The sequence below is a fragment of the Condylura cristata genome, unplaced genomic scaffold, assembly GCF_000260355.1.
Source record: "Condylura cristata isolate star-nosed mole 26May11 unplaced genomic scaffold, ConCri1.0 scaffold00009, whole genome shotgun sequence".
Lineage (NCBI taxonomy): Eukaryota > Metazoa > Chordata > Mammalia > Eulipotyphla > Talpidae > Condylura > Condylura cristata.
In genome coordinates this window covers 26,328,696-26,347,400 of record NW_004567110.1, presented here as the reverse complement: position 1 = coordinate 26,347,400, position 18,705 = coordinate 26,328,696, and the positions used below count along the sequence as shown (strand labels likewise).

General features: G+C 41.7%; 1 protein-coding gene across 1 annotated transcript in view; it reads right to left on the bottom strand.

Annotated features, from left to right (window-relative positions):
* SNX31 (sorting nexin 31) overlaps positions 1-18,705 on the bottom strand; it is a 53,225-nt gene that overhangs the window by 11,773 nt on the left and 22,747 nt on the right. Inside the window, exons 6-11 of the mRNA XM_004680006.2 lie at positions 18,545-18,635; positions 17,432-17,519; positions 16,313-16,382; positions 11,388-11,480; positions 7,290-7,493; positions 2,779-2,892 (exon numbers count right to left, since the gene is read on the bottom strand). Of these exons, the coding sequence (XP_004680063.1) occupies positions 2,779-2,892; positions 7,290-7,493; positions 11,388-11,480; positions 16,313-16,382; positions 17,432-17,519; positions 18,545-18,635 (660 nt within the window). The remainder of the gene's footprint in view (positions 1-2,778; positions 2,893-7,289; positions 7,494-11,387; positions 11,481-16,312; positions 16,383-17,431; positions 17,520-18,544; positions 18,636-18,705) is intronic.

The window sequence follows — 18,705 nt, the reverse complement described above, 5'->3', positions numbered from 1 at the left end:
TCCGCTAGCCTACGCCATTCCCACCATGAGACCCTGCCTGTTCTGCCCCCCAATAATCTGTGATTGGGGACAAAGAGTCTCTGACAGAAAATAGCTAAGATCTCATCACAAATCATTTTCCCTCTAGAAACTTCAGCAAGTTGACCATAGCTCTGAGGTATACAGCAAGGGAGTAAGTGTGGGGGGTCACAAGAGGGGAGGGAAGTGGTGGTTAACAGCCCACATGGTGGCAGGAAAACATTGGGAATGACGGCAATGTAAGGAAACATTAATGTAAAAATAGTTTCTTCACTTTCTTACTTGTCTAGTATATTTAATCATTCACTTTTAGGCCTAAAGTTGTCCCCTTAAGCTGCTTCGCCATCATGTGTGCCAAGAGACATACAGTCACATGTCTTGCTACACTGCAGTCGAAATTCCCCATTGCTTCCCCACTGGCTCCTTTCCCACTGACCTTTTTTTTCTCTGATCCTACTATTAAATCTTGGCTTGCTCATTTCTCTTTGGGTCCTACTAAGGTCTTAAAAACTACACCTCAACTTGAGGCAATAAGATCTTGGTATAAGTCTGTACTCAAGAATGGTCACTGCATTGGGAACAGTGATGGGGGGAGTAAAGAGGAAAACAGAAACGAGGTTGGCACAGTAGCTAAAGTAGAAAACTTTGGAGGATGGGACACAGAAAGAAGCGTTTGTGGAAGAGTGGGCCACATATAGGTAACATCTCAAAGTCTTCCAGAACTAAGAGCATGATAGGAATTCATTTTATTTAAGGGGAGGAAAAGAACATGAAGAAAGGAGCTGATACCATTAAGGAAAAGAATAAGATTTAGGATTTACATACAAAGACAAATTTTGACTTCCTGTTTTTGCTAAGAATTCTATTTATCTGTGCATAGGGATAACCTAATTCTATTTATTTTTGCATAGGGATAACCTACTTAAAAGTAGGTGTGAAATAGTTAAACAGCAGTTTTCCAAACATATTTCCATACAATGTTAGGACTCTACGATAAACTGGGTTTATTAAATATAGACTCAGTTTTTGTTTGATGTCCTAGAGAAGATTAAGAGATTTGGGCCCTTATTTCTATTTGCAAGTTATACAAGTGACATTTCTGCCTTTTGTAGAAGCAGCTTTTAGGTAAATATCAATAAACCCACATTTCAAAGGAAATAAAACCTTACTAGGAACCCTTTAAAAGAATGTTTATGGCACCTCTCTAGAGTGGATTAAATGCATTTACCACAGACTAGATTGAAAGACCATAATAAAATTTAACTGCTGCACTTAGCATTCAAAGGGGGGGGGGTGTCACGGTTTCACAAAATCTCTTCATGTGCCCAGATGATAGCAAATCTTACCTCCACAAACCATCCTCATTTCTCTAAGGATGTTTAGTATTAAAGGTAAATCCATTTCTTTAGCCTAGTATTTTGGTTTTGTACTTGATGTTTTTTAGAGAAATTTGATATCTATTGTCTCATGATCATTACTGTACTAGACATAGAGTTCAAAGGGGACTTTGGCTAACTGGTGCAGGTTACTCTGTGAAATTTTGATATCTGTGTGATCTGCAAGGACTCAAGTTGAACAGAATGCTTATACAAAGCTTTCTTTGATATTTTGGTTTGATTTTATAGTTTTTAAATTGCTAGGCTAGTTCAGAATAATTTTACAGTTGGATTCTATGTTTAGAAAATTATACCTTTTAAAAGATTTTTAATTTAATTTGAATTTTAATAACAAGCCTGCAGTAGAAATGAATAGCTTGCGGTATACACAACAACCATTGCCCTTGTTCCCTCCTAAAAGAACCCTGATTTTGTCTGGGATAACAGAGAGCCCAATTCCAGGCAATGGTGCATGCTTACTCTAAGCAGACTGTGAATCGTTTTCTTCTTTGCTAAATGCTCAGACTCTCTTGCAGCTTGTAGTGGTCATGTGACCCAGTCCTGGTCAATAGATAGTGTACCAGGGGGTCTTACTTTATAGGCCTCACTTTTATTGCCTTAGAATAGATCAAGAGAACACTAGGGATGCCAATCATTTACCTCCACGATCCTTAATGATATAAAAATCTGTATACTCTAACCCTAGGGTTAACAAACCAGCCCCTGACTTGTTTTTGCAAATAAAAATTTATTGGAACATTGCCATATCCATTTGTTTACTTATTGTATAAGGTTGTTTTTGTACTACGGCAATAGAGTTATGTAGTCACAACAAAGACCAAGACCTCAAAACCAAAAATATATACCATCTGGCCTCTCAAGAAAAAGATAACTTGGGATCTCCCTGGTGGTGCAAGAGGTTAAACACAGCACTATGAAGCTATCTGCAGCTACTGCACCATGAGTTCGATCCCTGGCCAGGGAGCTGACCCACATTTCAGACCTTGCCCTCTGTTCCCCTTAGCAGTGTATTTGAGTAGATCTGACTATTCTTCTCCCCACTCTGTCTCTGGTGAATCCTCTTACTCCCCACACCTCTAGCTTGTACCCCAGTTCTTGTATGCATAAGTAAATAAATCTTTTTAAAAAAGAAAAGAAAAGAAAAAGTTGACTAGCTCTGGTCTTAGCCACTGTTACACAGTAACCAAATTCATTTATAACTGACATGAAGTCCATGGGAACTCGTAAAGCAAAACAAAACAAGAAATAAAGAAAAGTGAAACAGAGTGCATAGCACACACCAACACTCTGCTCAACCTGGATTAGGTTAATGTGCTTTGTTAACCCCAGCAAGCAAGAGAATATTGCAGCCAGGAAGACTTACCTGTTTGGTGTAAATAACAAACCATGGCCACTGACTGTCCTCACTATACTGAAACCTGAGCTCTAAGTTCTGGTTGAGAGTTCGCTGGGGCCCATCCACATCCAGCAGAGTACCCTACAGAGGAAAAGATATTGGTTGATATTCAGTTGAAATTTAAGTGACTATTCAGGTCTGGCCAAAATATCAAGACAAGTGAAACCATCCCTATTCCCAATAAGCTGTCAGTCTAAGAGAAACCATGAAAGTAAATCACCACAGTTTGATGAAATGAGTGTTATAAGGGAGACAAACACAGGTCTGTGAAAATACCTAAAATGGGAACCTAATCAAGGATAGGCGTGCAAAGGCCTCCTAGAAAGGGCAGGGTTCTGAGAAGAAGTCAGAACTATCCAAGTTTGTTATCATGTGTGGGTGGTTTTTTGTTTTGTTTTGTTTTGTTTTGGGGGGTTCAGGGCAATTGCAATGTGCAGGAGGTGATGGTGGTGGCTACAGAGGTGATAGCGGTAGGAAAGGAAGCTTGCGAGGCACCATAGGCCCAGTCCTGCAAGCCTAGTAGGAAGCACCTGTGATTCTCATTATACTGCACCTTCCCCTCCTTCTCCTAGCAATGCGTCTCAGATATCCTTGGGAAAACCCTCCCTTTTCCACTGGGGCTTTGGAGGTAAGGACCATCAGGGAATTCTGCCCTGATGAAGTGGCATATGACTCAGGCTCAGGCCAATTGGACACACACTATATGTGCCCCTAATTTCATTCCAGAGCAGAGAGAGCCAACCTGCAGATCTGAATAAAGAATTTCAGTGTCCTAAAAATAACCTCCAACTCCTCTGCTTCTTTATTTTACTAAGCCTCAGCTCCAGCTTTCCCTTTTAATCAGTGGGTTATTTTACTCCCTCCAATAAGCCGCTTTTTTCCTCTATTAAGCCAGAAGCATCAGTTCCTATTGTGTATCACCAGAGAACCCTCTTAAAGGTTTTATATGCTAAGTGAGGGAGTCTGGACTTTATCTTGAGGGCAATAGATATTCACGAAAAGATTTTAAAAACTGGGTAATAACACACACAATTAGTACTAAAATACTGGTCTGATAGCATTGATATAAAAAATGAACTGGGAAACAGCTGCTTTCAGACATTGAACAACAGATAATGCAGCCTGTCAACTCAGAGAGAAAGAAAACAGATGAGGTGAGCCCTACTATTACTCAGCTTAATGCTTGAAGGAGTTTGTAGGATGCATTTCAGGGAGGGGGCACCCAAACAGAGCTAGAGGTCTTGCTGAGTTGGGGAGAAAGAGATAAAAATTTGAGGAAGCTGAGGTTAGAATTTGTGGGGCAGAAGGCCACACAAATGAGGACTTCACAAAGAGAAAGAGCTTAGAAAGTTCCTTTCCAGTATTTGGCTGAATAAGGATTTGTGCATAGGATTTGTGCATGTGTGGAGATGGTGTAAGTGCACAGGCTAAGGAAAGAACCACTGAAAAGCAGTAGGTTAAACAATCCCAGGAGCTCATAAACCTGACTGAAAATAGCCTGTGTTTCTATCAACTGAAGTAGAAGCTACAATAAATAATACATTGGGTATGTCCTAAGAATAACCATTAATGAGTAAAGAGCTGAATTAGCCCTAATGAATGCCTAGACCTCTTAAGAAAGTGTTAAAGCCAGCTGAAAATAAAGTGAAATGAAATGAAATAAATAAAAGCCAATCCTAAGTAAATGAATATCAAACAATAAAAGTCACAATTTAAGCATAGCATAAAAAATTAGCTGGTATAAAAAATAGAAAAGATGCTCTGCAAACAAGAGAAACCAATAGAAACATCCAGAAAACTATTATTTTAAATATGCTACATATATTCACAAGTTTAGAGAACATATAGCATAAGATGGGAAATGGAAAATATATATTAAAAAAAAGAATCAAATGGAACTTCTAGAGATGAAAAATATACTAGAAGTTAAAATATATGGATGGAGAGAACATTAAACATTTCAAAAGAGTGATGATCTTGTACCTGCAGCAATAGAAACCTCCCAAAATGAAGTATTGGGGGAAAAAAGACAGAACTAAATAAAACTACAGTGAGATTCTACTACCTCATACCCACTAGGATGGTTAAAATTTTAAAAATTAGATAATTACAAGTGTTGACAAGGACTTGGTGAAAATGGAACCCTTAAAAACTGCTGGTGGAAATAAATGGAATAGACACTTTGTAAAACAGCCTATATTTAACTTCCTTAGAAGTGTGTGTGTGTATGTGTGTAATGAAAACATACACCAACACAAATATTATTGGGAGAATAATTCACAAAGACACAAAGTTGAAGCAACCTAAATGTCTAGCATTCGATAAATGGTTAAGCAAAATTTGGTATATCCACATAATGAAATATTATTTGTCCATAAAAAGGGATGAAGTTCTGATAATGCTACAATGATGGAGATTGGATACATGTTAAATTAAAGAAGACAGTCACAATCATGAACACATGATTTCATCACTATGAAATATTTAGGCAAGGCAATTCTATAGAGACAGAAAGGGATCAGAGGTGGGATGAAGGGACGGGAAGGAGACAGCTAAAGAGCATAGAACTTCTTTAACAGGGTGATAAAAATTCTAAAATGGATCCTAAAATGTTCTAAAACTATTGTGATGGTTGCACAATTCTGTATGTATACTCATACCACTGAATTGTTAACTTTATGGTGTGAATTGTACTGCCATTAAATTATAATCGATAAGCCCATAACAAAGAAAAAGAAAGAATGCATTGTATTTGTGTGTTCAGGGTGAATATATAGATCAGTGAAACTAAAAAGGGAATAAAAAAACAGACAAATTTGTTCAACTGATGTTTACAAAGGTGCAAAGGCAACTCAAATGGGGCAACACAGGCTTTCCCACAGATGACACTGCAGCAACTGGGCTTCCACAGACCACATAAAACCTTGTTCTAAGTTTTGCATCCTACATGCAAACTAACCTCAAGTGACCATCAACTTAAAAACCTATAAAATTTTAGATGCCTAAAAATATCTAAAGGATATTTGCAAAGATACCATGAGCACAGCCTATAAAAGGATAAACTGGGCCCTCCCTGGTGGTGCAGCGGGTTAAAGCACTGCACTGAGAAGCTAAAGCCACTTCTGCATGAGTTCAATCCCCGCCTGCCCCAGAGGTGACCACATGGCGCGTCAGACCTCTCCTGACCCACCTGCTGCTCCCCTCAGCAGTGTACTTCGTCGATCTGCCTGTTCTGCTCCCTTCGATCTGCCTGTTCTGATCCCCTCTCTGTCTCTGGTGAATCCTCTCACCCTCCACATCTCTGGCCTGTACCCCAGTTCCATATGAATAAATAAATAAATCTTTAAAAAAAAAAAAAAAAGGAAAAACTGATTGAACCAGACTTCATCAAAATAAAAAAATGTTTGCTTTGTTAAGAGGACAAGAAAACTACAGAAAGTATTTGAAACCACAGATCCAACAAAGAAGTTCTATCTAGAATATCTTATGGATTCTCAAAACTCAACAGTTAAAAAAAATTTAATTAGAAAATGGGTAGGATATCTGAGAAGACATTTTACCAAAGATATACAGATGGTAAATAAGCACATGAAAAGAGATTCAACATCATTAGTCTTGAGGGAAATACAAATTAAAATCACAATGAAATACCATTACACACTTATCAAAATGACTAACATAAAACTGGTGACAATGCCAAATGCTGATGAGGAGCCAGGGAAATGGGATTAATTAATAGCTGGTGGGAATGTAAATTGGTCCAGTCACCCTTGAAAACAGTTTGGCAGTTTCTTGAAGCACTAAACATGCAAGCTTCTTATGAATACTCCATTACACTTCTGGGCAATTTTCCTAGAGAAATGAAGACTTGTGCTCAAACAAAACTTAGACCTAAATATTTACAGGAGCTTTTTTCATAATACCTAAAAACTGGAAACAACCAGTATCTTTCATTTGATGAATAGTTAAGAACATTTTGGCTATTCCATACTGGTAATAAAATAAAACAAACAATTGATAACAACAGCTTGAATGAACTGGCCAAGAATTATGCTGAGGAAAGAAAAACCAATTTTAAAGGGCAACATACTAAATGATCCCACTTACATAAATTCTTTTTTAAAAAAGTAATCAATTCCTTGGCTTATTTATATTTTCACTTCCTAAAGACAGTCAACTCAAATTACTCACAGTATCATAGCCTGTGAAATCCCAGACACCTTCCAACAGTAGAGAAACCTGTCATTGGATGGTAGGAAGATTGGAAGATCTCATGGCTACCGGTGGGGGTTTTGTACCAGACACTAGAGGGGCTTAGAACTTAGATACTTAATGTGCTGATCTATCAACCCATTCAAGGTATTGATTCGCACATCAGACTTCTCTCCCTCAGGCCAACATTGTCATCCAAGAACAACAGGATCTTCAATCACAGGAGACTTTAAGGGGTGGGTAAGGCAAAGTGCAAAGATACTCACAAGGAAGGTGACTTGCCAACACTTCACTCTGTTCATCTGGAAAATGACATCCTGGGTCCGGTTATCTGGCAGGGTGATACAGCAGCGGATCTCATTATTGCCAACAGAAAGGACCGCTCCGCAGCCAGGTTCTAGGTAGTCACAGGTACAAGGGTCCAGTTGCATATATCCATAGTGTTGTACCTCTTGGGCCAGCTCCAAAAACTGCTCCAAAAAAGCAGGGGTGGAGGTGGGATTGGGAAGGAGGAAGCAAAAGACCAGTTGCAAAAGAAGAAAACCACACATCAGAGGTGACTGCCATCTAACAGAACAAGGGAACAGAGCGCTCGGGAACTGAGCCCGAGTGAGCGCTCTGTTCCCTTCCAGACATTCTGCGGCAAGATAATGTCCCCTTTGCTCTCTGACAGTAAGGGCTGAGGAAGTTCAGGTGTCCTTTTTCACATCGTGTCCCTGCTCCTGCCACAGCACTTGGTACTTGGTGGGGAAATATTTGACACGTGCATACAGTAGAGTGAATCAGCGGAATTAGTAAGCGTGATTCTACTTCAACAGATATAACAATGAGATAATCCCCTCAAAAATGTACATTTAAAATGTCAGCTCTTAAAAAAAGATTAAGAGGAGGAAAGCGGCTCATTGGCAGGCAGCTATATAGTGATACTGTCAGAGAAAAGAAATTCTGGAAATGCCAGTGATACACAAGAGTGTGCACTAGTTCCCAAAGTGGCAAGGGAATGCTGTGATGTGACCCCAGCTTTTCCCTCTGCTTCTGACACACTCTGAGAACAGCTAGAAGATACAGTCCACACCCGTGGTGCCAGCATCCTGTCCTCACATCCATCTAGGACTTTTCATTTTTTCAGTGTCACGATTAACAATTGCATTCAAATGAGCTGATGTCAGTTTGGGAACCTCCACTTTGTTCTTCCAGCTTTCACCATGGATCTGGCCGGCAGTGTGCAGATGTGTGTGCCTTAACCTAACCCACAGTTAAGTCAGGAGGGAAGCCAATGTGACAAACTGCTCTTTCTTTTGTTTTGTTTGTTTTTTAAAAATAATATAACAGTTTATTTTTACATCATTTGTGCATTTTTCCATCTCAGTTGTAATCCCCGTGGGCTTCCCATCACCAAATCACCCATGCCGTCACCATATTCCAGTGCATTTCCCTCCCCCCACTGTTTTTGATCCCATTCCCCACTACACCCCCATAAAATGTCTCTGGTATATAGCTGTTCATTATTATTATTATTTTCTTGCCTGGTCTGTTATACTCCTGCAGGTCTCACTCATAGGAGGTATTTTTCCTTTTCTTTCTGGCTTATCTCACTAAGCATGATCTTTTCTAGCTCCATCCATGTTGCTGCAAAAAGCATGTGTTTATTTTTTTTTTTTGGTTGCTGAGTAATATTCCATTGTGTATATGTACCACATCTTTCTAATCCAGTCATCCACTTTTGGGCATTTGGGCCGTTTCTATGTCTTTCCAATTGTAAATAAAGCAGCAATAAACGTGGGGGTGCAGGTATCTTTTGGAATCAGTGTTTTTGTGTCTTTTGGGTAGATACCGAGGAGTGGGATTGCTGGTCATGTGGAAGCTCCATGTTAAGTATAAACTGCTCTTTCTTAACCTTCTCAAGGACTCCATGAAGTGCTGTCTGATCGAGTGAAACAAGTGGACACCAGGCGGTAGGGCACAGCCATCCTGGCACAAGGAGGGAGACATATATGAGGCTCTGCCCTCCCCCCCAAGTCTACCATGCATCTACCAGGTGGTTGTGCTGCTGCTTATGCTTCAGTGGAGAGGTTCAGATAGCTGCCGGATTCAGATACATGAAGTTGGGTTGGTGGAAATGATAAAGCAAAAACAGGTTGTGAGTAGATGCTTGTGTGCAGGGCTGGGGCAGGCAGAGTAATCTCACCACAGAGCATACAGAGCAGTGTCATGCTATTGCTACAGATTCCTTATTTATTATAAGGGGAAATAGTTGCTTACTTCATTCTTTTGTAACACTTAAAAATATGTTCTTGGCTGTCATACTCTTACACAAGCGATGAAAGTGTTCAATTAGAAATTGAACTCCATTTTCTAGGAAAGTTGGTGAATAAGTAACTGTTCAAAACACTTAATTGTGTTTGCCGTTCATAAAGGGAATATTAGTGACAATATGAAAAGTAAAGGACAGAAGTCTGCAAGGATTCAACATGTGTAACTGTAGAGGCTATGTTTAACATATTTTTGTTTTGATCAGGGGTCAGAAAACATTTCTGTTAAGAATCATGTACATATTTTTAGCTCTTCAGGTATATGATTTTTATTATAGTCACTCACCTCAACTGCTCTAGAACAAATTCTGTCTTAGGCAATACTGCCAGGGAGTGACAGTTTCTGTGTGTTAATAAAACTTTATTTACAAAAACAGTGGCCATAGACTGTATTGAGATCATTTCTGACTCAAGTCAAATGCCTGCTCCTTTAAATTAATGTTACATACATTCCAAGTTTTCTTGTATGTAGGCATAAAGAAAAATCATGTTGTTGATGTGTCAGCTCCACTAGCAGAAAAAGAACTTCACAAGCAAATTATGCTGGTTTTCTATCAGTATGCTCAGGTGTTTCAAGAAAAAAAATCAGTTAATGTAAATGATCATTCAAATTTTTGATCACGTTATTTATGTACTCAGAGTTTCTTTAAGATCAAAGTATGGTAAACCCAGGTAAACACTCACCACAGAAAAAAACATGTTTTGTAGAGCAAAAAAAATGAATTTTGGTGGTGCATAACAAAATGGTAAAAAGAATAGTCTTACTAAATTAAGAAGTTCATAGAGCAGAACTATACTTAGAATTTGTAATTATATCCAAAGTAGTAGCAGTGGTCTACCCAGATAGAAACACCAAATGTCCAAACTGACGAATACGTAAAGAACTTGAACTCAGTTTTATGATAAGCTGTGGTGGGATACCACATTGGGGGTGGGGGGGCAATGGTTCCATGGTGGCAATAAGCTCACATTCTCTCTTCCTTTCTCCCCACTCCCTCCACGACCCACTTCTCTCTTGCTCATTGATTATAACTATCAAAATTTCGGGCCCTCCCTGGTGGTGCAGCAGGTTAAAGCACAGCACTAAGGAGCTAAAGCCACTGCAGCACGAGTTCAATCCCCACCCTGGAGATGACCACATGGTGTGGCAGACCTCTCCTGACCCGCCTGCTGCTCCCCTCAGCAGTGTACTTCATCAGCCTGTTCTGCTCCCCACTCTGCCTCTGGTGAATCCTCTCACCACCCCTGTACCTCTGGCCTGAACCCCAGTTTTGTGTGCACAAATAATCTTTTAAAAAAAAACTATCAAAATTTCAAGAATGACTTTCTATCTCAGCCTAACTAGAAATGAGTCTTCTCATTTTGTTTATCTTGTTCAAAATCAATGAACATGGGCAAAGTCTAAAGAATAACATAAAGACAAAACAATGAATCAAAGGTCAGTTCTTCTGTTCAAATATTTCTCGTTTGTCAGACTCACATAAACTGCTTGGGGACAAGAGACGAGGGAGGTGGTACCACCTTTACAGAAGCTTTAAAAACAGACATTTAGAAATATATCCTGAGCAATAATAGAACACACACTCAAAGACAGGCTGTTGGCAGCGGTGTTTGGAGACCTCAGCGGGAGACCACACAGGTGCTAAGAATACACAGGGTATGTATAAATTAGACACAGCCCTGGGCCTCGTGGCACTCCCTGCCAAAGTGATTTATAGTGGCAGACGCTGGAAACAACCTCACTTCTAATAATAGGAAATTGGTAAGCTAAATGCTAACATGACCACAAAATGGAGTATTCTCTGGGCATTAAAAATATGTTAGTGGTCTGTACTGACTTGACAGAGAACTGAAATATAATGCTGTTTTCAGAATTGTATGTGATAAGTCTTTATTTTATGATCAGAAAAATAAATGAAGGCACTCTCATTTTTTAAAAAAAAATCCAATTTTTAGTGTGTGTCAGGTCTATAAGTTATAGAAGCAATTCAATTCCAGTATGTGTCTTAATTCCCTTCCAAGGGATTTCTCTGGGCGCAGTATTTGACTTACCTTTGTTTTGTTGTCTTCCTTCTGGAGAGCCTCTAGTTTCTGCCTCTGTGCCTGTGTGGGTTTGGCCCATTCGTTTTCAATGTCTTTTAATGCCTTAAAAAAGCATAAGTTGTAAAATTAGCAAACTTAGCAGAAATCAGTCTGACAAAAACATATTTGTATATGAGAGGCTAGGCTATAAATACAGGCCCAAGTAGGCAAATGCAAGGATTTAGCATGTTGTAAAGATTATTTTTAAAATTAGTGGGTGTATGAAGAGATTGTTCAGTGATTTGGGGACAACTGGCAGCACTGGGAAAAGAAAATTAAGTTAGCTCTTAACTGATCCAAGAAATCCAGATAAATGAGAGATTTAAAAAATGTTAAATAAATATAAAAAACAAATCAAAGAACCAAAGAAAGGAAAATTTTATCTGACATTGAGGCAGGGAATAAACTTGTAAGAGAAGATACAAAGACAAAATATAATCAAGGAATATATAGTTATATAAAAATACAAAACTTCTATACACACTATCACCAAGAACAAAACTAGGAAACGGCAAGCCTGGGGAAATGATTGCATCATATGTAGCAGAGTTCATACTATTTATAGACAGCAACAGGAAAAAATACGAGCATCCCTAATAGGCAAATGGACAAAGTTGATGTATTAGTGACTGACAAAAAGGAGCTCCAGTGACAAAGATATATTTAGGCTTACTTGCAATCAAAGAAGTTTTTTGCCTCTAGAACTGGCAAAGACTATTATACATGTCACATACATAATATTCAGAGTTGAAAAGGGCTTGGAGAAACTGGAAGTTTCATATAGACCTTATGGGCTTTAAATTGTTACCACTTCATGATGGGAATTTGGCAATATGAATCTAAGACCACTGACAGGAATGGGCGTATATGCGGAGGCCATGCGTTAGTAAGGCTGCTATCACTGTCGGTGCTGTTGAAACATTTCAGCTCTTTAATAGAGACAAACATACATGTAGTGCTTAAATACATGTATGTGCTTACGCTTGCACTAAATCCAAAGCCAGTCCTTCTAGCTACCTATGAAATAGTGCTATTATGAAATGCCCAAACAGGTGATTGGGTACAATCAAATAATAGGTTATGCTGTCATTAAACATTATATAGAATATTTAACAGCATGGGAAAAGTCTGTGGTGGAAAGGATGTCAAGTTACAAAATGAGGGTGTAGTAGTAGACACTGATTTTTTTTTTTAAAGATTTATTTATGCATATAGAACTGGGGTACAGGCCAGAGGTGCAAAGCCAGTGAGAGACTTCACCAGAAACAGAGTGGGGAGCAGAACAGGCTGACTGACAAAGTACACTGCTGAGGAGAGCAGTGGGCGGGTCACGAGGGGTCTCCAGGGCCATGTGGGTCACCTCCAGGGCAAATTCATGCTGCAGTGGCTTTAGCTTCTTGGTGCTGTGCTTTTAACCCACTGCACCACCAGGGAGGGCCCAACACTGATCATTTTAACACTAATAAATAAATTATAAAATCTTATATACTGAGTTATGAGTCAAGCCAATAGATGTGCCTATAAAAAATGAAACAAATACAGAACACACCCACAATATTAAGAGTTTAAATGTCTGACTAAGATTTTGGGTGGCATTTACTTTTGTGTTTTGAGCTCTGCCCTATTTGCAACTTTGTTCCGAGAGGAAAACAAATTTGACAATTAAAAAAATAAAAGTGAATACATCAGTGGGCCCCATTTGCTGAGCTTTGGATACTGCCACCAGCAAATGACCCTGAGTCCAAGTCCCTGTTAAGTTTCTTACTTCTGTTTCCTAAACCACACTGAGGGTATAAGCAGAGAGCGCTGGACTCAGCAGGACTCTCTTGAAGAAACTGTCCCCTTGATCATCCTTAAGAACTGCTAGGCTCCCTTTTTCCATGTTCCTTTCACCTTTTGTCACTGACCTCCCTTCCCCTTTACCCAGCCTGGTCCTGAGGAGGTTCTGGTATTAGCTGTTCATCCCACTAGCAGTATACTTTAGCCTGTGCTATGAAAACTTTTTCACTGGTCTTCGGATAGATCGTTAAGCTTTTAAGGGAAGACCTGTGTATTCTGTCCAATGTGTTGCATACAGCAAACGCCCAATAACCTTTGTCAGTTATCAGGAGGCTGTGATGGTGTACACCTCAGTAAGTCTGTGTGTTCTATGAGGTTGCGCCTCATCTCCAAGAGGAGAATGAAAGGCTAATTAAATTGTTGACACCGCTGTTTAGGTTGGGGAGGAGGTGAATTATAAAAGAAGATGACGCTTATTGAAAACGTGCTTTACATAGGTTTTCTCACTGGCATTTCCACCCTGTGTATTCTGTGGGATAGGCACATTAGCCCCATTTTTATAGATGTGTAAACTGAGGCCCAGAAAGGTTACGACTTTAAGACAATGCAATAAGTAAGTGGGAAGACTTGGATTGGAATTCCATCACGCTCTGCTATCCTTGCTGGAGCCATGGTAAGAATTCAGTAATGTATTCTCACCATGTTGGCAGCAGCCCCCAATGCTTTCTTCTTGCAGTCAGGTGGTATCAAGACTGAACCTAGACCCCATCCCAGAATGGAATCAACATGGGCATGAAAAACTAATGTCCTTCTTTCTTGGTTTTTAGCAAGGACTGTTAAGCCAGAACAATGACGTCAAAAGGGGAAGCGTGGCTTCCTGAAGGCCAACAGTGATGGTGGCAGTGCCTATCACAGACACAGCAGCTGTGAGGGCCCAGGGTTCTCAGGCACACAGAGCTTACATGTCCTCCAGCAGAGGTAATATATCTTTGTTTCACTATGTTTGAAAAGATTTGACCCTCACTGTGGGTTCACAAGTCATCACTCACACATTATATACAATACCTCACGCCAGACAAAGCTTGAGTCTACATTAGACAGCTGTCTCTACTCAGTTATATGGTTCCCTAAGGACTGACCAGTGCAGACTTAAACAGAAGTTAACTTTTAAAATCCAGTGCAAACACAAGCCATGGTTTTCATGAGCCTCAAACACACATACTTCATTGCCCTCTAAGGAGAGCATGGTGGTGAGAAACGGAGAGCACGTGTGCCTTTGAGCAAGGCTGAGACTCTCAGTCCTGGCTCAATGAGGCAGGACAGAACACGGCCAGGGGCGTGTAAGCAGCTGGGCCCTGTGAAGTGCCTTCGACCATGGTGGAATCGGAGGGTGTCATCACTCATGCTCCCCCACCTAGCCACAAGCTCCTACATGGGCCAGGGCCCCTGAGGGAAGTGGCACCAAGTTACCTCAGGGCTCAGTGGTGGCCCTGGACAAAACACAGACCCAACACTGAGCAAGCCAAGAATATATATTTTTTTAATCCAGAAATGATCTGATCTCCCACTGTATTAATGTCAATAACATATCTCAAAAGAGCAAGAAAGGAAACATTGTAAGAGTCCAGCTGGTTCCTGGGATATCACTAGGCAAGAGAAAAATCTGCTTTAGGACTATCAAAAGGGTATCCTTTAATAGTGAATTGTGATGGTACCTTTATATCGGAAGAACTCAGGACTTTTTTGTATTAGCTTTTTAAAAGGATGATTACTTCTCTTGTGGGGGTGGAGTGGGGAATGGGATCAAAAACGGGGTGGGGAGAGGGAAATGCACGGGATTATGGTGATGGCACATGGGTGACTTGGTGATGGGAAACCCGCGGGGATTACAATCGAGATGGAAAAAAAAAAATGTACAAAATGATGTAAAAATAAACTTTTGTAAAAAAAAAAAAAAAAGGATGATTGCTTCTCACTCATGAACCTGTCCTGGTACCCAGTGGTTGGTCTCTGGCCTTGGCCATTGAGTCTGGTTAAGGATACAAATATAAACGGTATTTACAGTCCAGGGTACAGACCTTCCCCCACATGAATCCAGGGGAAGGAAAGGAAGCCAAACCTAAAATGTGCTTGTCTGGACTCTGAGGGTTAGGGTCGGCTGGACCAAGTACAGATTTACTGGGCCTCACACAGCATAAAACATGTGGATCACTTTAGCCAAAAACTGTTGAGAATTTCAAGAAGGCCATAGCAGAGCATGAAAGCAGACTGCAGGCTTTTTGAGCCTGTGAAGCTGGCCCTGGGGGCAGGAGTGGGACTTACTGCCACAGGGAAAAAGAAGATAATATTACAGTGAGACTTAGGAAGCACGTGTACTTCAAATTATCAAAAATAACAGCCTTTCTAGGCTAACGTAAATTAGCTGAGATGATGGGAGTGTCTGCAAATTCAGAGAGTGATAGTTAAAAGGAATTTTTTCTCTCTCAAATCCTGTACTTCTTCCTTATTTAGATATGTTTATTGTAGTGAAGCAGATATAACATTTGTCTTTGTTTTTAATTTATTTATTTATGCATACAGAAGTGGGGTACAGGCCAGCAGTGCAGGGGGGGGGGTGAAAGGATTCACCAGAGATAGAGGGAGGAGCAGAACAGGTAGAACTGATAAAGAACACTGCTGAGGGGAGCAGCGGGCAGGTCAGGAGTCTGCCGCACCTTGTGGGTCACCTCCAGGGCTGGCAGGAATCGAACTCATGCTGCGTGGCTTTAGCTTCTTAGTGCTGTGCTGTAACCCGCTGCACCACCAGGGAGGGCCCAACATTTGTCATTTGAACCATTGGTAAGTGAACAAGTCAGTGGCATTAAAAACATGGATAGCATTGGGCCACATCACCACTGTCTACACCAAAAACCTCTCCTTTTTTCCCAGCAAATGTTCTATGCCTCTGAGCAGCGATTTGTACTCTCCTGCAACCCCCTGCTAACAGCTCATGTACTTCTGTCTCTCTGAATTTGCCTATTCTGGGCATGAAGGTAGAATCCTTAATTACTGCATGTCATTTCCAAGGGCTTCAATCCCAAATATGTGGTCTTCCGACAGCTTTTAGTTACCCTCACCTGCATGCAGATCAGGTCCACGGCGGCTCTGCAGTCCATCAGTGAGGCGTCAAGGGACGGATCCAGGTACCTGCGTGATTTGGGGTGTTAACTCCTGACAGGGCTCTTGGCTCCTAGGTGTGCCCAGGAACCAGTGTCTCCTGCACTTGGAGCCAAGGCCTCTTTCCTAACCCCCCTTCCCACCCCTCTCTGCCTAACCTGCCTCTGTCCATCCACTCCTTCTGCTTCCTTTTTCTTTGTATCTTCTTACCTGATGGGCTCAGAGTCAAATGCAAAAAAATAAAGCTTTAAGGGGAATGGTCTGCAGACTTGTTTACACTCAGCCGGCTCGTGGCCACCCAGTCCTGTGTGCCCATTCCCAGAATACCTGCACATTTGCCTACACCCCGGCCGCCCCATCTTCTGCCTGTGCTGTTCCACCAGCCTCCTCACCAGGCTTTCTGCCCCCTTGGCCTTCCCTCCACTTTCTAGCCAGGGTGGTCTTCCCCGAGTCACCATTCAGATGCCCACAGTCCCAGGAGTTAGAGCTTTCTTGCTTGCTTCCAAGGCCCTTCCTGGGACGCCTCTGCTTTCATGGCCTATGTTCTCTCTCACACGTCCTCCCTTCCACGTGGAAGGTTGGTGCTCAAGTGAGGTATGACAAGGTTAAGGAAACTACTATTCCTAGATTTCAAACTGTCTTTCTTGAAAGCGTCTGAGCTCAGATTACAGAATAACTGGGCAGGGAGAGAGTTCAGCAGATGAATAACACCTGCTTGTTCCTGCAACAAATCCCTTCAATTAAAACAAGAATCCATTCCAAAGCAAACCGGCAGCCTAACACCTCCACAACACCTGCCTAAATGCCCACACGCAGCCCCGGTTTTTCAAGCCTTCCCATCATGACCGCTGTCCTGGTGATAACACCTCTCAAGTTCTTACCTGAGACAGTGGCAATCATCACCATCCCAGTCCCCAGACAAATGGCCAGGGAGAAAATGTCTGCTTAGGACAAAATTTCTCCTCTTCCTCACCCCCCACCCTCACTACTTTTCTCTTAACCTCTCTCCCCCCTGTGGGGCTATGGGACATGGGAGTCCAGATCCTCAAATACCTGCTGCAGGCTAAGTGCTCACTCACCACTTTCTGAGTCCAACCTGGCACTTTTCTACTTCAGCACTGTGAAGGCTGACATAGGGGAGTTCAAAGTCCGCCAGCTTTTTCAGGACTAGAGAAAGGGGAAAGGAAGTCTTGCTATTTAAAGCAGAACAAACAACCTGTGGAGACTTTTAAATGAGAAAATAAAGCATTGAATTCAGAGAGATTAAAATCCCAATCATAGTGTTCTCATCCACTTGTAAGTAATTTTTTTTTAACTTCTGAAGTTCATTAAAAAAAAAAAAAGTACTTGCTCCTCACGAAAGACCAGTGCTTGATCAGGGGACGCAACACTGGGCTACAGAGGAAGGAAAAGTGGGGCCAAGCAGACCAGTGCCCTGTCGTTACTGTCCACATCAGTGGCCAACCCACCTCACAGTCCCGCCCACAGCTTCCTGGCAGATGCCTAAAGCATTTGGTGATGACGGACCCTTTTACATCTAGATAGTCAATAAAGAGAAAGGCAAACACATGAATGCTCCATTGTTTCATTATCTCTTACATCCATCTTTTAAAAAGTCTGTAAAGAACTTATTTACAATATCCACATTTTATAGCAAATAAACTATAAGGGGGGAGTCCATGCTGCGGTGGGTCCTGATGCAGGGAGTCTGGGACCCGCTCACAGTGGCCGGCAGCCAGTGTGCAAGTAACAGAGTAGGTACATGTCATGTCAAGACCCAGACGGGGGATGTGCTGTTGATGGGGTGGGGAGGGGGGCTGTTGCCTTGCTCCTGACCATGTGGCCTCTCTGGGGTGCTCATCCCCAGTTCTCCCTGGACACAGACACAACAGCCACCCCAGAGACTTCTGATTCGGGGGCTGAGAACAATCATCAGGACAACACACTGGGGCAGCTGCCCGATGGGTGACACCCAGCCCACAGGAAGGGAAGTTGGTCTGTGGACCAGGGCCAGATGGCACCGTGCAGGTGCGGTGGAGAATGCCCCGCCCTGCAGTGGACAATACAGCCCGAAGTGAGCTGGGAGGACCACGCTCAGCACCGCTGGTGTGCCTGCTGCATCTGATGGGCACATCCCCTCCCCACACCTGCCCACTCCGCTCCTGGCTGTGCTGTATTCCTCTGCTCCTTACCAGAGAGCTTGCCCTCCTTGCAAAACCGAATGAGAAATAGGCCGAAGTGGTCCAGGAGCTCCCGACACAGTCCAATTTTGTGTGACACCACCTTGAACCAAAGACAAGAGAAAGAGGCTGGGGGAGAAGGGTAAGGGGGCAGGAGTGGAGTCATCAGGGGT